This window comes from Abrus precatorius, unplaced genomic scaffold, assembly GCF_003935025.1.
Source record: "Abrus precatorius isolate BTA unplaced genomic scaffold, Abrus_2018 Scaffold3, whole genome shotgun sequence".
NCBI classification, from domain to species: Eukaryota; Viridiplantae; Streptophyta; class Magnoliopsida; order Fabales; family Fabaceae; genus Abrus; species Abrus precatorius.
Genome location: NW_020874373.1, coordinates 14,240,601 through 14,264,937, shown reverse-complemented (window position 1 = coordinate 14,264,937; position 24,337 = coordinate 14,240,601). Strand labels below are relative to the sequence as shown.

Genomic DNA, 24,337 nt, shown 5'->3' with positions numbered 1-24,337 from the left:
ATTTTTAATTTATTTAAAATTACTATAATACTTAATTTAATAATTAATATCAAATAACATATTTTATCAATAAACATATTACTTAATAATAATTATTCTCTATTAAATTTATATTCAATTTAATTATTTTATCAAAAAATAAATTTTACTTTAAATTTTTCATAAAAAATTATTTACCCCTCAAATAAATTATTACTAACTAAAATTTACTATCAACAAAATTTAAACTACAAAAATACAATATTACAATAACTTACATTAATTAAAAAAATTGACAACAATATAATAGTAATAATACTTATATTTTGATTACCTACAAGTTTCGAAACGTGCTTCTACATATCCATGGTTATCACAAACTATCTTAATCAAAATTTTAAAGCACAATATCTTTTATAATTAAACTAAATTTTTTACTCTCTTATTTTTGTGAAAGGTATTTTGTTTTCTTTTCTTTTTTTCTTTCTTCACAACTTTTTTCTTTAATAACTCATAATCCACGCATAATGCTAATTATGAAAGTTTGACTTGCAATCGCAAAAATTGTCAATAGTGAGTTTTTTAAGTTTGAAATAGTTTCTTTCTTCTATCAACTTTCACATGACTTTCTTGAGTATGATAAAAGTTATTGATAATAATTTTTTAGGTGTCTAAATTGATATGACTTGATGTGTTATGTACTAAATATTTTCTTAGAATGTCAAAATTAGTGTTAATTTTTAAAAAGACTAAAAGGTACCATTTTACTTTAAACGAATAACTACATTTAAATTATTTATTTTAGACCATGAAAAAATTGCTAGTAATAATTTTTCAAAATCATATATATGTAAATATACTATAAATATCATATTAGTATAATTATATAATTTAAGCCTTATATTTAAATTAATAATTCCAAATTGTACATGCTCAATAATATTTTAAGGGAAAAAAAAAGAGACAAGCTTATTAATGAAATTTATCATCATTATATATATATATATATATATATATATATATATATATATATATTAAAAACTAGTTAAGAACATAGCTAGAATTATAATTAAATATATTAATGAAACATTTTATTACTTTTTTTTAATGTTTACCTATTATCTTTAAAAAGTTTATTAATATTAATCTCTTCTTTTCCACATGTCTATACATATAGATCGTGCTTGTGTCACTTATAAAATTAAAGAAATTAATTTTTACACCACTACTTTTAATGTTTATTACACCACTCTTTTTTTTTTTATCACTTCCAAAATATAATTCGAGATAGTATCAAACAATTTTTTAAAAAATAAACATTTTTTTCATAAAAAAAGGTGGCAGTAATAAATGGGCTCACAACAAGCCCACACTATATAGCATAAATGGGCTTTATTAAGTCCATAAACAGAATCCGAATTCCCATTCGGACAATCCATAACCCCGATGGATACGCGTCGTGAACTACGAGAATCCACCCACCAACCAGTTGCTGAAACAAGCGATTTATACGAGAAAGCAAGTAGCGTGAACAGATTGAGCTGTGAATGTTCATTGGGGACCCATGGATTCAGCCACTCTGCAAATGCCCACGTCAAAATTTGTTCTTTCCCCGCTTGCTTCAGTGGTGAAGGTTGCCACTCCAAAGAAGAATACCATTAATTTTGGGTCCAATTTCAGAAGAAGTGTCTCCAAAATTCGGCCAAAAAAATATATTGTAATGTTCAATTTCTTGATGCCTCACATAAATGTTTTTGTTTTTGTTTTTGTTTTTATTTTAAATTAAGGATGGCTTTAGGATAGAACAAATATCTGCAGTGATTTTTTATTTTAATTTTTTTCTTTATTCCAATTTGAAGATCCTAATGAGTGGGTATAGTTGGCCTGAATAATATTATATGACCCATGCATTATTTGGCATTAGTTAATGGTTATCCCTTGCTACCTTTCTTGGGGAAGAAAATTTGAATGTTGTTGTGACTATGGAAGTTTGATTTTTGACCTGGGGGTGGAAGGGTAGTTTTGGTTTTTGAGAAAGGTTTGTCCTTTGGTTTGTGTATTGCCAAATGCTTGCTCATTAATAACTAGTTAGTCATACAATGAGTTAATGACCTTGGTAAGTTTCTACTTTGAGAACAGTTCTTTTATATTTTTTTTGTTGAGATTTGAGAAATCATTCAATCACCCGCTGAATTCCGGAGAAAAACTCTTAAATCAATGGGACTTTGCTAATAAGGAGTATCCATTAATGAATTTTCATACAAGGATCAAAATCTGGGGATTAAAATGAAAAGGGTACCAAGAGTATGGACACAATTTATAATTAAATCTTATATTAAGGAGGATCTTATGAGCAATGTTACAATCTCACATTACTTGTTTCACTCACTCTTCCAATCTTGGGTAGGATCTCCATCTTGACCACCTAGCATTTGTCATAGATGGTGAGAAAGTTAAATGGAATATGATCTATCAATTTTGCATATTATGTAGCCTTAACTAATTTAGATACCACTGTCAATAAGCTTTTATGTGCAATGAGCATAGTAACTTGGTAGTTCATTGGATTGAACACTTGGTGTTGTGTATGTCACATGTTAATTTTTTTTGAGTGGCTCCAAATATTCTGTTTTACCTTGAGGACAACTGTACTACATTAATTTTTTTTTGGAATTATTTTCAATGTTTCTACTCATCTATTGATGTGTTTCTAGGGAAATGTACGTATGATATCATTTTTTCAAGTTGTTTTAGGGGAAGAGGAGGATCTTTTTACAAAATAATTTGGACTTTTCATTTTAGTAAGATCTGTACATTCTTGTATATTGAAATGCATAGAACATTTTTCCATCAATTATTGACAATTTAGGCACACACTCTTTGTACAACGTATTCCTTTGCTGTCAAACTGGCCTTATACAGTTTTTGTGATTTTTGTTGCCTGCTAAACAAAGCCTAAATGTATTAAGGTACACATACATTATGGATAAAATTTTCTTACATGTGTATCTATGTAAAAGCGCTGGAAGGGGAATTATGTTATAACAGCTGGATAATTTTTCTTAGGAGGGGTTATATGTGGCTGTATTCCTTGGATGTCAATAAGACTGGAGAGATTTTTTTCATACTACATATGCAGAAGTTCATCCTTTCTTTGATGGATGTCTGAGTTTACTATTTCATTATGTTTCAGTCTGTGTCAAGTTTAAAGGCAGATGAGAACAGACGCAGAAGTAATCTTGAATCCCTGTTTTGTTATGATAAGGCTATTCCAGAAGAAAGAATTGAGAAGCCTATTGGGTTATTTTTGGCAGAGAAAGCTATTGGTAACAATCCCCGATGCACTGATTGCCAAGCCAAAGGTGCCGTGCTTTGCACCACTTGTGCTGGTTCTGGTCTATACGTTGACTCCATATTGGAAAGCCAGGGCATAATTGTTAAAGTTCGTTGCTTAGGTATATTCTCTTTTCTCGTTTGAACAACCATCTTTATGTGCTAGGGTTGAATGTACTCTTACTTGTGTTTCAACTGTATATGCTGCATTTTTGGTATTTGGCATTGTTACCTATTGCACTTTCTTTTGTTTGTGACTTGTGTGATGCACTTGATTTTGTTGATAGCTGAATTTGTCTTAAACTTTCACTTGTTTATTTTTTCAGTTAACTTAGTACTTAGATGAGCAACTGGAGCTTGGGCTTTTGTGAGGAATTTGAATGAAACAATTTTGAAAAGTTTGCAATCCTTTTGACATGTAGAGAATTGGCATAACTTGAATTAAAACAAAATTCCATGATACGTGGTGCAAATTTGGCGTGACATTATTTCTATGCTTCCGAGCATCTTTACTGGTGCAAATAGGACTAATTTTAGTCATATTCATTTAACAGTATGCTTCTGAGCATCTGTATTGGTGCAAATAGGATCAGGTGTAGTTGGCTTTCCCACTGCACCACATGCAGCCGTGATCCTGCAGCTGCAAATTGCCAAATTATGTTTCTAACCTTTTTTATAAAGCAAGTGTCATTTACGTGTGCAGTTATATGTTCAACTGTTGATGAATTAAATCCTTATTTGTTACTATGTTTTTATTGATAATTGCTGTGCCTGTGTAGGTTGCGGGGGAACTGGTAATATAATGTGTACAGAATGTGGGGGACGAGGTCATCTGGGACCCAAATGATCAAAGACATTTTAGAATTTTGTTGTCCGACCCGTATGTAATATTTTGGTTGTTATTGCTTGTAACCATGATCATATTTTTTAAAATCAATGACTGGTTATGACTAAGACCCAAGATATCTACCAAAGAATCTCAGCCATTCTCAATCCATGAGGTAAAGCTCAGATAGCTGTAATATTTATTCTTATTTGTGGTTTCTCAAAAGTATTTTCTTTGCTCACAGAGATTACCTGTAATAAATTTACACGAAAGTGACATATAGTTGATTTACTCCTTTAAGGAAAATTTTCCCATGAACATTATGTCCCTTTGATTTGTAGAATAGTTGGGAACTACATTAAACTTATTAATGTTGTGGTGCAGGGATTTTTTTATATATATATGATATATGGTTTTGTTGTCTCGATTGTATTCTATCAGCTATGACCATCATTCCTATCTAAATGGAATGGTTGTTCAATGTATGTAGTTGTGTATATTCATGTATAAAAATAAGGAACCGGCATCATCAAGATTTCTCATAATTCAAGACCGTCAAAATTATATCGATATATACAATACAAAATTGTTCGTTTAACAATGTGACCATCATCGTACTTGGGTAGTGTAGCCTTCTTGGCTTACTGATCCTTTAGTATTTAGGCTCGGCTGAAATTATTAGCTCTGAATATTTGCATAGCTTGAGATCTATTAAGCTGCTCCAAGCGTACTGGAATAGTGGAGTCAAATTGAGCGCTCTGTGGATTTTCTGCATAAGCAACGTAGTAAGCTGAAACACATGCTTGTAGCCATGCAATAGCCAACCGACACTGCATAAGAAGTTAAGCACATTACAACCATAGTAAGTGTCGTTTATCAAAGGTAGAGAAGTCAAGCAAATGGTAATTATTATCAATGCAGATGAAAATGTAAGTATATGCAAGTGATTGTTAGTACATACCATGAAATAGCCAATGAGGAAAGCATAAATGGATACTTCTATGGCATAGTTCTTGTGCATTAGGAGACTCCAAATTCCACTCACTAGACTACAAATTGAACCTGCTGCAACCCCACTAAGAAAACAGAAAGCCCCAGTGAGATCTAAGTCTATCAGTTGCTCCAATCCAACTCTAATGAACATCTCCCAAGTATCAGAAGATGCCTGCACAAAACCCTTGTTATATACCCCAACATGCACAAAACCCCATCTGTTCCCACAGGTCACAAGAAGAGAGGCAATCCCCATATAGCAACTAACACAGGAAAACATAAACTCATCTGTATCTCCTCCAACCAAACTCGTGGATCGTGCAAAACCCCGGAAAAGTCCAATAAGGGGGACAAGGATGGAGCCTATGGAAACACTTCCAGTTAAGTACTTGATTGTGTCACCAAATGCCACTCTAGTGTCCATGTCAACTCCTCCAGCAAAATGCATATACTTGACCCTTGAAATGGTGACATACATTGCATTTTTCAGAAACTGCAGAGTCCATCCCAGGCTCAGCAAGATCACCAAAATGAAAAAGGACGCTAGTTTGGTTCTGCTTTCAATAGCCCTAGCTCCTCCTATCCCAGACACCAGGAAACAGCAGTAAAGGATACCAATGACGATTGATGTAAGTGTTAACTCCTTGGTTTTAGTAGGAGGAAAAGCTATTGAAACTGACAAGACTTTGGTGGCATATTCAAATCTGGTCCTGACCCAACAACCATAGAGGGACTGAATTAATGCAGAAACCAAAGCAATTACACCAGCTGCTAGACTCACTGCAGAGCCAATGCACACAAACAGAACTCCCATTGCACATGTTAGGAGAGGACTCAGCCAAAATGCTAACTTGACAGCCCTTGTGGGGTGGCGTGCCGTGATCCACTGCCATGTGAAACCAACAATTCCAGCACATGCAGTTGATGCTAGAAGTGGGGGGTACCACTTCTGAGGGTGAAAATGGTGGGTGTGAGAGTCGGAGACAAGACCATATATGGTAAGGAAAATCACAAAGACTGCAACTAGGAACAAATGCAAGTAGAAGAGAATTTCAAAGACCCTTCTTGCTGTTTGAGCCGCCACTGTTCTGTTGGGGAAGTTTGAATCTTGTGCCTGCACCAGAAATTACCATGTTGACTTCAGTTTATTCAACCATAAGATATAACAAATGCAAGTAGCAGAGAATTTGGAAGACCCTTCTTGCTGTTTGAGCCGCCACTGTTATTCTGTTGGGAAAGCTTGAATCTTGTGCCTGCACCGGAAATGACCAAGTTGACTTCAGTTTATTCAACCAAAAGATATATAACAAATGCAGTGGCTGTAACTGTAGTTCACATGTGAGAATGGTTTCTATAGATAAAACAAGCAATAGGACTGGTTCAGAGTACTACATGAAATGGATGTGTCGGCAGCAGATAAGCTTGTTGGGGAAGCAAACCAAAAGAACAAGAAATGAAGCAAAAGGAAGTTACAATTAAAGTTAAAGTAAAGAACAAAGGATTAAAGGAACAAAGAGAGAAAGAAAGAGAGAGATAAAACCTTGATGGGGTCTGTGAATGGAAGCCTGCGTTGTTGCTGAACTTGTTCTTGGATGATCTGTGGTTGTGTGGTGATATTAAGGTTGTTCAATATGGCCATGTTGACTAAGCTATTATTATTGCTTTTGAAATGCATTCCCAATTCCATTCTCCAAGTGTTTCTTGGATTTTCTTTCACTTTCCTGGCCCCCACTAATGAGCCAATCCAGATGGAAAATTCTCAATCCGAGTCTCAGAAACCTTAAAATATGACTCAAGTGTTGTTTCTTTGCGCTGAATCAAAGTAACATTTCACCCCACACTAGCTACACAAGCAACTGACTCGGTCCTCTTTCTTCTCTCAAATCATTTTTCTATTATATAGTCTGTTAATATACAAATATTTATGAATGGAGTAGGAGGGTGGGGTGGACTTGTGCATTGGTTGTTGTGTCATGTGATGACGTGGCATGGTGACGTGGACCTACAAGTCAGACATGGTGACGTGTTGAAATGCAAGAGGGTCCCTTTGTTCTGTTTCTTGTGTTTGTGGTCCACGTTACTCTGTTAGGTTATTTCCCGGATTAAAAGGAGGTGCTTGTTTGTTCAGTTCACCAACTAGTCCTAACTAATTTTCACTTCTTCTCCAATACCTATTTCAATGTCGGATATTCAAAACTTAACAATTTATGTCCCATAAGTAGTCAAAAAATGACAGAATATTTCTTGTGCAAATAAAAAAAGTATCATTCTTCACATCCAAAGACTAAAGAGCATATATTTATTTTAGTATCTAATTTATAAAAACATCAGTTTAATTTTTTTTAATTACTTATTTTAGCTACTTTTTACTTTATCATTATTATTATTTTGTATTGAAAAGAACTAAAATGAACTTCATTTTATAAAGTTCAAAATTAAAGTGAGATTCTTAAAAACTCATGAACTAAAATATTAATGCTTATAATTTAAAGGACTAAAGTCAATATTCACTTTAAAAACAAGTTATAAAATATCAAAGCTAATTTATCCATACAAATCTTAAATTTGAGGGGTTGCTTCAAAATCTAGTCAAAAGCTTTGCTTCATCAGCTTAGAATGTTCAATGAGCAAGATGTATTAAATAATCAAATCCATTTTATCATCCAATAAAGAATGGACCATCCTTTTAGGCTATTATCGGTACATTTGATTTAAGTATTTAATGAGATAAGGACCACTAGGGGAATAAACTTGATTACCCACATAGTTTTACGTGTAAATATAATATGCCATTTTTTTTTTCTCTAGAGGGATAAATTATTCTGATATACCATTTTATTTTTAGTAGCGAGTTAAAAGGAAAGAAAGTGAAAATTTCTATTACGTGTATTTTAGTTTTGGAATATAATATAAACTTTGGGATCGAAATGTAAAGGAAAAATGTAACAAAAAATAAAATCACGTTAACGCAGAATCAAATATTAAATCCATGAGATGGTTATGATTATGGTCTTATTTATTCACTAAGACTTCAATCATTAAGTATCTTATTGTTAAGTTACCAACTTCCTTAACCGTTCAACACACGTATATGTCAATTCCTATAGTTGGTGATATGACTTTGTGGAACCTTGACCCCAGAAGAACATATATAATTATTAAAATAAATAAATTTCTTGATACATTAAAAATTGAATATGAAAAAATAAAATAAAATAAAATCATTGAATTCTGTGCTTACATAAAAATTGAATAAATCTCAATTAAAAAAGTTGGAGTTTTAAAAATATGCATTTTCATCCTTCTCTGTATTTTTCATCAAACACAAATACAATTGTCATGTTAAACTCGTATAATCAATTTTCACACTAAATCATTAATGGTCACTTGAATTTAACATGACAGGTTTTGAAGAATAATAACAACACTTGAAAAGTTTTAAAATTAGGTTGCATATTTTTTATATATAAAAATTCCATTTTTTTATATATCAAAATTAAAAGGGTAATTAAGATTAAGTTGAAGGAGATAAATCGAATTTTTTTTTGTAATTTTTTTTTTGGTTCTGTATTTTTTCAAAACTCGTTATTTTGAAGTATTTAGGTTACGGTTAGATAAAGTATTTTAAAATTACTATATTTCATGTATTTAAATATTAAAAAAATAATACTAAAATACTATAAGATTTTAACAAAATAATTATGTCAAATAAAAAAATTAAATAACTTATTTTTAGAAAAAAATTAAAAATTTCTTGATATTTATTTATTTATTTATTATTCGTAGCTCGTTTCATATTTGATTCTCACCTTAAAGATCTATCATTATTAATTTAATAATTTTAAAATTTTTCATTCAAATACAACTTTAAACTTAATTCAACCGCACGCAATTGATTTACTTTTTTAATTCAAAAAAATAAAAATTTTATATATTTTTATAAAAAATAACGTAAAAGGATTTTCAATATATTATTTAAGTATGAAAAATCAAAGGTCATGGAGTTTAAAATACTTTTTCAAAATTGAGTATAAATCAACTTGATAAAATAATCAATTTTTTCTAGCTCAATTTTCTTCCGCTCATCATTATTTAGGATTCTAACTTTATTTATATTTTCATAAGAATTAACAATTTAATTAATTGAAAAGATACTAGTAAATAATTACAATTCATGTTAGTGACTCTAATGGGCCAGCATATTTTATTCGAGAAAACATCAATCACTTCTTCTTTTGTCATTATTTACATTTTAAGCTGCTATATAAATTTGTAAGTATGAAAGCCAAACCAAAAATATAAATGGAAAATACTCAACGCGAATTTAAACTTTTACACTTTATAAGCAAATTATGAACAATATTTACTTCACATATTATCCATATAAGAATTTTAAATTTGCTTACGTCAAAGATAGTTAGATATGTACAAGTACTCTCACGTTAAAATGACAGAGTACCAAATAATTCAATGTTTTTCTAATTAATAATTTTGGAGGGGATGATGATTGTTGCATTGTTGGTGGAGAGGTTACGTAAAATAATCAATAATACTGAGTCTGCTTATTCAAAGAGTTTACAGTATTACAATAATAATGCTTAAATTGTGTACGGTATATTGTTACTTACGTTAATATTTTGTATGGTTTGGCTACAAGTAAGTGATTGATTGATTGAGCTTATTAATAACTTGAAATATGCAGATAATGCTAATTGAAGAATTCCTAGACTAAGATGTGTGAATATGATGTACAAGATTTTGAATTTAAGAGTAATAGTGCACCAATTGACGTAGGTTCAAGAAAGTTTTAATTAATCTGATGAAAGTGTGTCTAATTAGAGAAATCAAGAATTGGGTGCAAGTTCTTGATCTATATCCCATGTCTTGGGACCTCATGCTCATCTCTTGAAAAATGGTCATTTTCTTATAGCTTGCACAACTTATTAATAGGTGAATTGGACCATTACTTAACATTGATGAATTGGGAACTGGTACAAATGGAATAATGGTAGTGATTTTGGATCCTAGTCCCTTATGATGGAAAAGAAGGTTCAAGATCTTCATTGAGAAAAATTGGCAAAGTTTATATTGTACAATCATTGGATTGGACAGAGGAACTTGTAAATAAAGTGACTTCAGATCTAATAACTTGTGATGGTATGTTCACTTTCTTTTGAAGTCTTTTGAAGTAATTTAGAAAGTTCAATCAGACAACATTTTATTGAACAGTATCTCATAAAAATTATTTATACATTTTCACCCATTTTTTATGTAAAATTTTTATCTTATTATTTTTTTTCTAATTCATCGTGTATAATTTTTATGATTTTTCATAAAAAAATATATTCAAATTCGTATTAATTCAATGATTTTGCATATTAGTTATCTCTTTTCATTAAATTATTATTTGTTTCTATAATATTTTTCAATATATAAAGAGACAATGAATACATAAAGGATATATATTAAATGAAACGATGATTGTTTCTCACAAATTTTTCTTTTCCCTTGCAACTATCACCGATTGAGCTGACGGCAAATCATCATCAACTTAAATTTGAGAGTACAAGGAAATCAAACTAAGATGAAGTCAATTATTTTAAATTTTTCCCGTTATCCTCCTTAATTTGAAAAAGATTGGATCCACTTTAAATAAAGCTTACGTTTCTTCTGTAGTTAAGGAAAATCTGAATACAACCACCCAATTTGAAAGAGATAGGGACATCAAAACTAACAACTCAAAAACCTGCCTAAATATATAGCACCCTTGTTATATATTTACAAAAATAAAAAATAAATTGTATGATGATCAAATCGTAGCTATGAAAAGATGAAATTCAGTATGGGCCATTCAAAGGATTAATGAAAAAAGTTGTAGGTTTGTAATTCATATGGATCATGTGAAATATGATTTCCCCAAAAAGGACTATCAACCACACTAGCTTCTCAACAACCCAACATACCTTAGAGGATAATTTTGTTCTACCACCTTCATAGAGGATAATTTTGCTCCAAATGCAATTCCACACTAAAACTATGTTAGTATTGAATGAAAAAATAAAATAAATTAAAAGGTAACTGAATAAAAGTTGATATCATGTGTGAAATTTAGATATTTACATGTATTAATAACTTTTTATATAATATAAAATTGAAAAATCAAATTATTAATTATTTTATACTAATTTTATAGTTATATATATCAAATTTCATATAATTTAAATATTTATAAATGTATCATTCAAAATTTAATATTTACTCATATTCTAAAAATATATTACGTATTTAAATAAAATAATGTGATAAAATATTTATTTATTTTATTTTTTATAAAAAATATATTTAATAAGAACCTTCAAATTTCTTTATATACATATATATAACTTATATGTTTCCTCGTTTACTTTCAAATTTGAGTACAAGAATTGTAGATAAATATAATAAAGTTGAATCGATTGAGTTTCACTAAATTTTATTTAACTTTTACAATTTAAACAATGATTTATTTATTTATTTCATTTTTTTATAAATCTAAAATATGAGTTCTCTTTAACGTGAATTTAAGTCATAATTTACTTTATTATGAGCGAGTAATCTATCATATTAAACTTAACTGCCGTTGGTTAACACCTGTCCAAAGGGCAATGCAGGTAATCATTTGATCTAGAGCAAAAAAAACAAGTCCCTTTATGATAAATTTTGTTATTGAAATGATCAATGAATCACATCGACCTGTAAATCACTTGTTTTTTTGGAACAACAAGCTATAAATTATAGAGGCCATTGAACAAGGTACGGTTTTCTAACTTGCAACACCTCTATGTGAAGCCAAAAATAGGGTAATTGTCTTTACGATTACCGAATCTCTCGTTGGGGAAACCAAAGACCATTAGCCAATCAAATAATGTATTCAAATAAATTATTTCATGATATTTAGAATCAGAAGACAACAACATGATAACAACAATGTTAAGCATAGTATTTGACAACAGAAGATATATGTGTTTTTCGTTTTGTTCAGGTAACCAATGTAAGCCAGAAGATTCCCTACGTAGATTAGGCAACAATGAAATAAATTTGAGTTTGAGCTACTTGCTATGGACACTTGTCTCCCTCTTGCATATGTAGTCCGTGGAAAACGATGTTTTTGTCATTTACCTTTACCGTCTTGCACTGTAAAATTTAAAAAAAAAACCTTTTCACTTTTTTTCTGGTAGTTCTTACCTAGTTTTTCACAGAGTGGGATATTAGAGGGTTAATAGAATTTTTTTATATAAAATTTAGAGTGATTGAATGAGGTATTTTAAGTGAGTATTTTTTTTTAATTATAATTTTATAACTTAAAATTTGTTGTTTGTATTTTAATTTTAAAATATTTAAAATTTTAGAAAATTTTAATAGAATAAAATAAAAAATTATAAATCTTTAAAAAACTGATATTTAAAATTATATTTTTGTATTTTTTTTATTTGTTACATTCTATTTAGTTATATTTAATTTAATAATTTATATATTTTTAATTAATTTTTTCAAATATAATAATAATTTTATTTTTTAAAGAAGATTAGTAATTTAATTACTCTATCTAAATAAAAAATTTAAAATAAAAAGATTAAAATAATAAAAATTTAAATTTTTTAAAATTTTAAATATTTATAATTTTTAATTATCTCATCCAAACACAAGATTATATTAATAAATATCATATTCACTTGATGAACCCAATTTATTGTTATACAACAATCTTGCTAGAGGTAGTTGGTGTATTGTAATAAGATCAGAAAGGCAGTGAAAATAAAGGGGGCATTATATATAATAAATATTTATTAAAATTGTTAAATATTTCAAAATTTAATATATTGATAATATTAAATATTATAATTTTTAATAAAATTTTATTATTTATTATTTTTTAACATGTATCTTTCAATACATATTAAAAAAATTATTATTTGAAAATTAAAAAATTAATTATAATATTTTTAATAAAAAGTATATCTTAATAAAATATAATTTAAATACAGATCTTAATTATATTTAATTACTTAAGAAAAAGTTGGGTAAATTGCTGACCCAGGAATATTTGTGGACCGTGGCACAGAATGAGTACCTCTTTGACATCGGAACTAGGAAGTAGACAGTTAGGCTGTAGTAGTGACGCAAAGTGTAAAGTGCTCTAACTGGAATCCACTTCTTCTAATCTCAACCGACAATTCACTGACAAATGGAGGCCTTGAGTTCAAAGAAAAGAACCCCAATATGTAAACCACACTATTCCTATTCCTAGTTTCCACTCACAATTATAATATCTTCACTTCACACTCCTCCTTTGGTCCCAGTATCATTAACAATTCAACAACCTCCTCTTCCTCCCTTTATAATTACTCAGCTTCTTCTCCTAACTTCCCTTCTCACCTTCACAAATTTTCATTTTTTATGTTATCTTTGTACTTTTTCCCCATATGGGCATCAAAATCTTCATGGTTTCCTTCATGGTAACCTCAATATTGTTCTTTCTGCTCTTCATTCCCACTAGATTAACCATACAAATCGCCAGCCTCAGGCCTAATATGAACTACTTGAGTGTCCCTACTAGAAGTAGCAAGGCTTACCCGGCCACTTTTGCCTACCTGATCTCGGCATCAAAAGGAGATGTTGTGAAGCTCAAAAGGTTGCTGAGGGTGTTGTATCATCCAGGGAATTACTATTTGATTCATATGGATTATGGGGCTCCAGAGGCTGAGCATAGGGATGTGGCAGAATATGTGGCTAATGATCCTGTTTATGGTCAAGTGGGGAATGTTTGGATTGTGGGCAAGCCTAATTTGGTCACATACAGAGGACCAACCATGCTTGCTACCACTCTCCATGCTATGGCAATACTTCTCAGGACATGCCACTGGGATTGGTTTATTAATCTTAGTGCATCTGATTATCCCTTGGTTACACAAGATGGTATGGTGAGTGCCCTTATTTAATCTTAGAATTATTTAATTGGTGCTTATTTATTTGTTTTGGCAGATAGCATTGTTTTGTTTTTCTGCCACTGACTCTTTCTTTGATTGTGTTTGTGAAATAATCTTACCAGTGTTGATTGCAAATGGTTAATGATTGACATTTGATTCATATTGGTGTCTGTGAACCTCTTTAAACTTGCAGATCTGATCCAAGCGTTTTCTGAGTTGCCAAGGGGTGTTAATTTCATACAGCACACCAGTCAATTGGGTTGGAAATTGTAGGTGGTGTTGTTTCTTTATTAGATTTTCTGTTTCATGCCTTATGATATGCGAAATCATGACTATTTTTTAAAAACCCACTTTTAGGAGCAAGAGAGGGAAGCCAATAATCATAGACCCGGGGCTTTATAGTCTCAATAAATCAGATATTTGGTGGGTTATTAAGCAGAGGAGTCTACCAACATCTTTTAAGCTTTACACAGGTTTTCTTCCCCTTCAATCTCCTTGCTTGTTCTAGACTATGGTGTTTTGTGTGGTGTGTTTGTAAAAGTGCATTATTCTCTGATTCCGTTCACAGTTCACGAATTTGTATTTTACCTTTTTCGCCAAGTATTAAAGCGGCATATATGTGTGGACCACGTGATGCTCTGAAGTCTGAGTACAGTACCCATGAGTTGTGTGCATACATCAATGTCATAATTTATTGTCGTCGCCTATATTTGAACTTATATGATTTCGTATCTATATTTTATGTTTCCCCTCTTATAATTACTTATTGGTATAGATTAGTTTAACATATGCATTATTCAGTTTATAGAATTTTGGATTAGAATTCAATAATTTATTTATTGAATGTGATAAAGGTCAAACATTTGAACTAACACAGACCTAACATGACATCTGAACCTATAAGCCATCAGAAATTTACCTTGTGGTTGAATTTAGAGACTTGGGATTAAACTATATTGTTCTTATTTCTTGATGTTTTAAAAGTGTCCCTTTCAATTATTGCCCCCAATTCGTAGGAGGTAATTAAATGGATGGTGATAACATGGCATTGATGTGCAAAATATAGCCTCTAGAACTTTACCTACCTATGTTAGTTGAGTGAAACCCCATAACCTCCTCTTACCCAATGATTTCTAGCGTATTTAGCTATTATACTTAATTCTTACACGACTCTGAATTTTAGGAGCATTACAAGAAAAGAAAAACTTAGAAATAAAAATCCAAAGCTTATCTCATGCATGACACATGATTGTTTCTGAATTATTAAATTAAATAAAGAAAATGTTTGATGTAAGTAACAGTGATCAGGTCTGCCTTTAATTTGGAAAACACAAATGTCACATCCTAGAATATAGAGCAGAGGAGAAGCCATGTACTTGGTGGTGGTGCAGTGCTGTGTGCAGTGTGCAATGTCCATTTCTTGTAGATGCACATGCACGATGCCTTTCTTTTAGATAAGTTTTTGATTCTAGCAATGCATGTGCCTTCTTGCTTTTAGAGAATCAAGATGGTGTATACATGCCTTAATTAGTAACATCTATCCCCCTTTGTTTTGTTTTGTTTATCTTTTCAAGATTATGTCAGTCTCAATTTCCAACTCATACGGGTACATTTGGTTATTATTCTTCTGTTAATCCATTTAAGTGGTACTCCTTTTTGTTTTCATTTTTTCTTTTAATCTGGAAACCAGGGAAGGAAAAGTAGCTTGTGATGAGCTCCATGTGTGTAAACACTAAAGTAATTAATTATCAACAGTGAAAGCATTTCTTAAGAATAATTAGATGCAATCACTTAGGCTTCTATTTTTTACTCATCAGCAGAAGTACCCCCAACCTAAGTCATTTTCCTGCCCAATTTCTAACACTACTTGAACTATGTGACTATAAATCATAGATTGTGTTAGTACTATCAACATGCATGACATAATCTTTACATATGTTGGTAACAATTTGCATCAACTAACTTGATATCATTCTGAATGCCTACAAAATTCACCAGGTTCAGCTTGGACAATACTATCAAGATCGTTCGCCGAGTATTGCATCGTGGGCTGGGAAAATTTGCCAAGGACACTCCTCCTCTACTACACAAACTTTGTGTCATCACCAGAAGGGTATTTCCAAACAGTTATATGCAACTCTGAGGACTACAAGAACACCACTGTTAACCATGATCTCCACTACATTACTTGGGACAATCCTCCAAAACAGCATCCTAGGTCTCTAGGACTTAAGGATTATAGGAAAATGGTTATGAGTAGCCGTCCTTTTGCTAGAAAATTCAAGAGAAATGACCCAGTTCTTGATAAAATTGATAGAGAGCTTCTTAAGAGGTATCATGGGCAATTTTCTTTTGGTGGATGGTGCTCTCAGGGTGGAAAGCATAGAACATGTTCAGGTTTGAGAGCTGAGAATTATGGTGTGCTCAATCCTGGTCCATCCTCTAGAAGGCTAAAAAATTTGCTAACAAAGCTTCTCTCTGATAGATTTTTTCACAAACAACAGTGCAGGTAAATTACCATTTGATTTTGATTTCAATTTCAATTGATCGCTTGTAAATTTTTTCACAAACAACGGTGCAGGTAAATTACCATTTGATTTTGATTTCAATTTCAATTTCAATTGATCGCTTGTAAAGAGTGAAGACTATTGAAATTTTGGTTATAATATAATCAATAATTTTTTCTTCTCTTCAACTTGGAGCTTTATGTGGTTGGACTAAGCATGAATACATGATAACGGTGAAAATAATCATGACATGGAAACTTAATAAGTGTACACTTTCAACATTGCAACAACATTATATCACGTTTTATATAATGCACGGGATTTGTTTAGATGTTTATGACAATCATAGCCGTGAAGCATGGCAATGATTTATGGCAATTTTATGGGTTAGATTGGAGTTTCATCCCTAAAAAATTTTACTGTGAATTACAATACATTGGATTTGTTACAATAATAGCTATTACCAAATTTAATTGTAAATTACATTTAACGCCATATTTTTTTTTAACTCTTTAACACTCTAAATGTTTTAGAAAGAGAATTTGTTTAATATTACTAATTGAGTTCTATTATGACAAGATTTAAAAACACCTGATCTTATATTTTCTTAAGATCACTACTACTCAGATCTCTAAAGTATGCTTTGCATTACATATATAGAAGTTTTGCAATTGTGTTCAAGACCATATGTTTTAGAAATTTGAATTTTTTTACTTCAACCAACACGCATTGAGTAAGCCATTTGTTTTCAAATTCGTAGCAGAGGACGGAAAGAAAAGTTATATATCATTGACATATTATTACTTCGAAACAAAATGTTAGCTAATCTTCGATGCATTTATGATCAAAGGTAGAGTGAAGTCTCACAAACGATGCAAAGAAGAAAAGAACAAAAGAGAAGAGTGAGATAATGATTTTGTGTCCCCTATTGCACATGTACATAGGTAGGTATATGGATATTTTCTTTTTTCTATTGAAAAACTATGCAGGGATTATTTGAATATATTTGTTTCTTTCTTCTTTTACAATCTCATGTATGTTCACACTCTTCCTTTTTCTTTTCATTAAACAAGGATTATTTTAATGTATTTATCTCTTTCTTGTTGCCATTCATCAATGAATTTTTTCCAATTAACTAAAGCACACTACAGCATAATTAAGTTTTAGAAACATTTAAAAAATGTTACTGAATAAAATCGGCAACATTTTCACAAACATAGTAAAAAATTCATGTTGCTAAAAGGTTTTACCAACCAAGCACCCTATGTCAAAATAAAATCACTAGTTACCCTATGGAAGTACCCTATATATGTAAATGTGATTGTTTAATAAATCCTACTCATTCATGAACAAAACATGTTTAAGTACAATATCTCAAAGCTAATATTTATTGCATCATAATAAATCTATTATCTTAAATATACAATTTATTGATGTGTGTAGCTTCCTGCCCACTATTAGCACAAGCAAATTACTATAATTTTAACCAATAATCATAACAAAAGTCATGAGACTCATATTTAGTTGATAAACATATCCAATACACAGTAGTATTCTAACTTCTAAGTTTTAAGAATTATTAAATCACATGTGATTCAAATAAAAGAATGAGACAAGGAGACAAAATTAGTGGTAAGTAGAAAAATAATTTCATCATAAGTAAAACTAGCTCCAACTATTAATATCATTTTAATTTATCTCATCATAAATAATGATAAAAAAATAAATTTAAAAATTATTCTATATTTAACTATGTTACATGCATCTTGTTATTTTCATAAAATCGAACATAAATAAAAAATCAAAGAGGAAAGTTAAAATAATAAAACAATGTCCTCATATTAAGTAACAAGCAAAACTAACTTCAACTTCAATATCATTTCAATTTCTCTCCAAGAAAACAAAATTAAAAACTATATTATGTTTGAGCAATTTCTCATCAAATAAAATAAATAGCATACAACATATGAAGTAATAAGCATAACTATAACTCTCAAATAAATAAATAACAAAAATTAAAATAGAAAATTAAATAACCTCTTATTCAATTTAGCATGCTTTAACTTCTCATATTTTACTGTGAATTTAGCTTATTTATCAAAATAAGGCTTTTTATCCTAATTCAATGGTATAGATAAAGTGGATTAATCATTATTAAATAACTTAAGTTAAAATAAGAATTAGACATACTTCATTATTCATGAACTTCCATGTTTTGACAGTCATTTTACTAATTTATATTTTTTAACTTTTTAAAATATGAATGCTAATTAGTGAATGAATAAATAAAATGAAAATTTAATATTAATTTAATAAAATTTAAATTCGAAGGTTCTCTGAATTGACATTTGTTTTCTTATATTTATTTTTTAAACCTTTTCCTATAATAAAAATTATTAGCTAATAAAATAATATATAAAGCATTAAGTTAATTAAGAAAAAGAAGATAAGAAAAAAAAAAAGAAAAAGACAAAAGGTAGTGGATGGATGCTCGAGCTTATTAGAATCCTACCGAGTTCTAATTCTTTAGCCTTTAATTCCTTTGAATTTTTATACAATTTTAAAATAAAAGTAATATAACCAATATTAAACATTCAAAAATAATTTAAATACATTTCACTTCTTTGTTGTCTTTTTCACTTCAGCAAGATTTTCCATAATCTAAATTTCTAAGATTAGGAGAAGAAATAATAACCTTTTACAATAAGTAATCTAAAAATTAATAAATAAAAACTCAAACACAAAAAGTTAATATAACCTTGCTTCTAACACCATTAGTAAGTGATAAATAATATTATAATAAATTTTATAAGTTGAAAAATATAAAAAATTAATGTTGCAAATGCAAAGTTCTATTATCTTATCTAAATTTAGAATCACTATATTTATGTATCTTTTGCAATATGATATAATAATATAAATTGCTAACCATCATGAGGTATTGAAGGAGTTTGACGATGACTTAATGTAATCTCCTCTAACTCATTAAGGATTTGTGTCATAAAGCCTCTTTTCACATTGAAACCTTATGCTTCTTAGACAACATAGGTGTTTGTCCTTCTTGTTCACCAAGAACATATTTCACATGGATATTTGATAATGAAATTTTGCCTTTTTTTATACTATATTGTATCATATTTAATAATTAATATAAAATTCGATATTGTATCATGTTAAATAATATCAAGGAATTTGAAAAAAAAATGTATAACAAAATGCAAGTACATTCATAAAAACTAGATATTTTGTTCAACTAGATAAATAAAACAAATTATTTAAAGAGAAATAAAAAAATAACAAATATTATTTTTGGACTCTTTCCTTGTTATTTGACTAATAACATCAATTGTTGTACTCAATACGTCATCCCTAAACCAATTGACATTTTCATCTCCATTAATCTTATATTCATCAAATTCTTTATTTGATCTTTTTTTTTCATATCACCATTATCTAAATCACCATATATATATATATATATCAAACAAGTCTCTAGAGATGGTGCTAGTAACAATTTGCCAATCACTTGGATCTTTTATGTAATATACTTGCTTCACTTGAGTTGCAAACACAAATGAATCATTTTCGTAAATCAACTTTGCAAATTTTATGAGTATCAATCCAAAATTATCTTGTTTGCTTCGACACCAATCACATTTAAATAACACATATTTAAAGTGCTTGTAATAATTGAAATCAAGTATATCTTTCAATACTCCATAATAAGTGACATTTTACTTTAGAGTTTTCATCTTTCATACTTTTGAACTTGACAATAGATGAAGTAACCATAGCTCCATAATTTTGTGTTTTTCTTTCACAACCCTTGATAACCACGTCGCAATGGTATCAAACAAACTAGATTTTCTTAATAATTTTGCAATAGAAGGAGTAAACCTAGGTCATCTCACAAGGACATAAAATACATTCTGTTTTTGATTCCATTATATTCAGATTAGCTTAGGAAATGATTGTTTTGAATTAAATTGTAAACAACAGAAAAAGAAGAGAACAAAGAATAATTCCAACAAAATATGAAGTTCAACAAATTCAAAATCTCAATCACTACAACGCAATTCTTATTATTACACGAATACAATTCCAATGAATTTCTAATCAACACTAATTCAATACGACATTAACAATCCAAAATCTAAATCTAGATTATGAATTCCATCAAAACAAGAACTGCAATCGCAAATCCAATGCTCTAACGAAATTCAAAACAATTGATTAATTGAATTAGGTGAATTCCTTTATTTCAAATATGAAATTCTCATTCTCTGTTTAGAATGCAAACGAAAATTCAATATCATGAAAAACATAATTGTTCTAATCAGAAAAGAGGAGGAAGAGAGAGAATTCGATAGAACCTAATCTGAAACTCAAATGCAATGTAGTTCTTGAAACCTTGAACCGATTGATGGATTAGCCTTGCTTCATGATCATGCTTGCTTCGGCCAAAACCAGAAAATACGAAAAGATGGAAGGTAGAGAGACAAAAATAAAGGAAAGAATTTAAAATAAAGACTTTTTTAATTCTGAAAAATAATGAGCGGGAAAAGAAAAACAAGGATTCGTACATGGAGTCATAACCTCTATTTAAAGACAAAATAATTGGGCTTAATTAAGGCCCAACTCCCTAATGAGGTTCCTAAACACCTAACTAAGTAAAATCAGCAATACAATCAAATTCTGAAAATTTCAGTGCAGGGCCGTAACATTGTGACGCAATTTTGGACTTGAAGATGCTCGAACTGGGCTTTTCTCCCAACAGAGAAGTTGTAGATCTCTGTCTTATCTTTTCAGGAACACCAATTTTGTTCAATTTCGAATAGTGTAACTCCAGATATGGTCTTTGCAAGAAACTGTGTCAAAATAATAAATTATGACAGGAATTAAGAAAGATTTATATTTAAATCCTAAATTATTTACTAACACAAATCTAAGCTAATACATCAAAATAATGCACTAATGAAGCTCAATTAAACCAAAAAAATGGAGAGAAAGATGTACTAAAATATGACTATCAAATACCCCCACACTTAATCCTTTGCACTCTGGGGCAAAACTTTCTAATGAATTTCCAATGCAAAGAATAAGGAAAGAAAACAAACATTTCTAGAATCAAGGCAACAAACAATCAATGAGACACAAATGACATTAAAGTAAGCAAGAAGGCAAGTTAAAATAAAGAAAGATTCAAAAATGATAGAACCTCACAGGATAGTGTATAGCTCTCACTCTCAAATATTTTCGGCTAGTATTTACGCTCAACACAACATGAAAACTAGCACAATCAAGCTTTGACAAGCTTCTAATTTCCACAACTTGAAACACATGCTATTAAAGATCAAAAGGACTTTTATTTAGCTTGTAATGTGACCAAGGTAAAGGTTAGATGAAAAAGACATTGAGGCTTAAACAACCAAAGAGAAAAGAGGAGCAATAGGGAATAAGTTCAAATAAGCAAAAAGATTACCCCTATGGTTTTCCACTTCTTTTTTTTTTTTTGAATTTAAATACCAAACAACTCAATATCCACAATATAGAAGTATTTCCTAGAGGCACCCCCACACTTATTAAAGACCCATTCCCAAAACAATTCCAAAGCTCCTATAATCCCTAAGGTTATGGAACATCATGGTTTTTCACTATATGGCTTATAATGAGCTAAAATCAAGGAAGGGTTATAAAGGTCTAAAGGGGGTAAACAAGAGGAATCAATGTAAGGTAAGTCAATTTGGCAAAGTAGCTACAATTTGCAGAAAGGCCTAAATCATATCAATAATGCATGTGACAAGAAGCTTCAAAAAGATACAAGGCAAAACCAAAGGTAATCTAGCAACATGAGTGAAATCACACAAGAAAGAAGTAAAATATGCTCAAAATTCTCACAAGATTCATATTCTATCATTAATGAATCAAACTCAATTTTTTTCAAGCAACTTGCTCAACTAAAAATGTAAAAATGACTCATATCAAGTATTGCAACCTATCAACTAAAAATGGTGTAACAACTTTCACAATTCCTACATCTAGAAATTAAAAAGAAAGGATGAAAACTCCAAGAAAACATCATCAAAACAGAAAAATAGAAGCACAAAAACAACAAATATTCAATATATAAAATTGCATAATTTTAAAAAGAGTAGAAAATAAAAAACAGAAAACAGAAAATGAAAACTGCAACAGAAAAAGAAAAAATAGAAAACAGCAGAAAATGAAAACAGCAAACACAATTTTGCATGCAACTCCCCACACACTTAAAAGTTACATTGTCCTCAATGCAACCAAATAACAAAGACAATTTCAAAGAATACAGAATGGGGAAAGAACTCCCTCAAGGTTCAAGAGTTGGTGCTTCCAAGGACATGTTTTCTATAATTTCCTCCTTCAACTTTGGATTTTGATGAAATTTCTTAAGTTGATGTCCATTGACCTTGAAAATGCTACCGGTGACTTCATTCTTAATTTCAACTGCACCATGGGAAAACACATTAGTAACAACAAAAGGACTATCCCATCTAGATCTGAGTTTACCTGCTATAAGTTTTAGGCGGGAATTGAACAAAAGTACTTGTTGGCCCACTTTGAACTCTTTGCTCAAAATATGTCTATCATGAAAGTGTTTGACTTTTTCCTTGTATATCGTTCTCATAGGCTTTCAAATGAAGCTCTTCAAGTTGTAATTGAAGCTTCCTTTTCAAACTCTAAGTTACAATGTCTCACCGCCCAATATGCTCTATGCTCAATCTCAATAGGCAGATGACATGCTTTACCAAACACAATCCTGTAAGGAGACATCCCAATCGGTGTCCGGTAAATTGTCCTATGGGCCTAAAGAGCATCCTCCAAAAATTTGCTCCAATCTTTTCTATTGGGGTGTACTATCTTCTGCAAAATTTGCTTAATTTTCCTATTAAAAACTTCGGCCTGCCCATTAGTTTGGGGATGATAAGCTGTAGACACTCGATGCACAACCCCATACTTATGAAGCAAAGCCTGCATGCTTCTATTGCAAAATGGCTTCCCCTATCACTGATAATGGCTTTAGGCACACCAAACCTGCAAAAAATGTTAGACCTAACAAAATCCATAACAACTTTAGAATCATTAGTTTTGGTAGCCTTAGCCTCCACCCATTTGGAAACATAATCAACAGCTAGTAAAATAAACGTGTAACCAAAAGATGCAGGAAATTGACCCATAAAATCAATACCACAAACATCAAAAACCTTATAAAAAATAATCGGTTGCTAGGGCATCTCATGTCTCTGTGTAATGGCTATCCCTGCTCTCTCACATTGCTCACAGGTGCTGGAGATTTGATTTGCATCTCTGAAAATGGTAGGCTAGTAAAACCCACTCTCCAACACCTTCCTAGCTATCCTATATGATCCATAATGTCCTCCAACAGGTGAACTATGACAAAATTGAAGCACAGAACGGATCTCCTGATCTGGAATGCACCTTCGAATCACCTAGTCGCTGCAAAATCTCCACAAATAAGGGTCATCCCAAACGTAATATTTAGCCTCACTTTTCAATTTGACTATTTGTGCTTTAGATGCATTTGTAGGAAAGACACCTGCAATCAGGTAATTCACAATATCAGCAAACCAAGGAGTAATATCATGTAAATGCATCAACTACTCCTCAGGAAAATCATCTTTAATCGGAAAGGGATCAACATTCCCCCCTTCAATTCTACTCAAGTGGTCTGCTACAAA

The 24,337-nt window shown here is 30.5% G+C and overlaps 3 protein-coding genes across 4 annotated transcripts; 2 read left to right on the top strand and 1 right to left on the bottom strand.

The window, feature by feature from the left end:
• The first annotated feature begins 1,405 nt into the window (after window positions 1-1,405).
• On the top strand, window positions 1,406-4,559 carry LOC113863839. The gene is made up of 3 exons (XM_027497580.1): window positions 1,406-1,696; window positions 3,173-3,434; window positions 4,092-4,559. Exons 1-3 carry the CDS (start codon window positions 1,544-1,546, stop codon window positions 4,157-4,159), a joined length of 483 nt encoding a protein of 160 aa, XP_027353381.1. The 5' UTR covers window positions 1,406-1,543; the 3' UTR covers window positions 4,160-4,559.
• A 238-nt stretch (window positions 4,560-4,797) lies between these two features.
• On the bottom strand, window positions 4,798-6,964 carry LOC113862224 (protein PNS1-like). Its single transcript, XM_027495327.1, has 4 exons — window positions 6,672-6,964; window positions 6,286-6,384; window positions 5,100-6,245; window positions 4,798-4,968 (listed from the first exon to the last, which is right to left on the bottom strand). The coding sequence occupies exons 1-4, from the start codon at window positions 6,816-6,818 to the stop codon at window positions 4,798-4,800; spliced, it is 1,563 nt and encodes a 520-aa protein (XP_027351128.1). The 5' UTR covers window positions 6,819-6,964.
• Window positions 6,965-13,325: 6,361 nt separating this feature from the next.
• LOC113863836 (beta-glucuronosyltransferase GlcAT14A-like) lies at window positions 13,326-16,786 on the top strand. 2 transcript variants are annotated; one of them, XM_027497577.1, is made up of 4 exons: window positions 13,326-14,086; window positions 14,291-14,366; window positions 14,455-14,570; window positions 16,096-16,786. In XM_027497577.1, the coding sequence occupies exons 1-4, from the start codon at window positions 13,594-13,596 to the stop codon at window positions 16,608-16,610; spliced, it is 1,200 nt and encodes a 399-aa protein (XP_027353378.1). In that variant the 5' UTR covers window positions 13,326-13,593; the 3' UTR covers window positions 16,611-16,786. The 2 variants fall into 2 exon arrangements, with proteins under 2 accessions (XP_027353378.1, XP_027353379.1); XM_027497578.1 differs by lacking the exon at window positions 14,455-14,570 and having other exon boundaries at window positions 16,096-16,373.
• Window positions 16,787-24,337: the final 7,551 nt, after the last annotated feature.

Bases quoted from the DNA above. Each gene is read 5' to 3' on its own strand.
- LOC113863839 (XM_027497580.1), top strand. From the start codon at position 1,544: ATGGATTCAGCCACTCTGCAAATGCCCACGTCAAAATTTGTTCTTTCC. The intron at 1,697-3,172 runs GTAATGTTCAAT...ATTATGTTTCAG, and splicing joins TTCGGCCAAAAAAATATATT to TCTGTGTCAAGTTTAAAGGC. The intron at 3,435-4,091 runs GTATATTCTCTT...GTGCCTGTGTAG, and splicing joins TGTTAAAGTTCGTTGCTTAG to GTTGCGGGGGAACTGGTAAT.
- LOC113862224 (XM_027495327.1), bottom strand. From the start codon at position 6,818: ATGGAATTGGGAATGCATTTCAAAAGCAATAATAATAGCTTAGTCAAC. The intron at 6,385-6,671 runs GTTTTATCTCTC...TTTCCGGTGCAG, and splicing joins CATTCACAGACCCCATCAAG to GCACAAGATTCAAGCTTTCC. The intron at 4,969-5,099 runs GTATGTACTAAC...CTTCTTATGCAG, and splicing joins TCCTCATTGGCTATTTCATG to TGTCGGTTGGCTATTGCATG.
- LOC113863836 (XM_027497577.1), top strand. From the start codon at position 13,594: ATGGGCATCAAAATCTTCATGGTTTCCTTCATGGTAACCTCAATATTG. The intron at 14,087-14,290 runs GTATGGTGAGTG...TTAAACTTGCAG, and splicing joins TCCCTTGGTTACACAAGATG to ATCTGATCCAAGCGTTTTCT. The intron at 14,367-14,454 runs GTAGGTGGTGTT...ACCCACTTTTAG, and splicing joins AGTCAATTGGGTTGGAAATT to GAGCAAGAGAGGGAAGCCAA.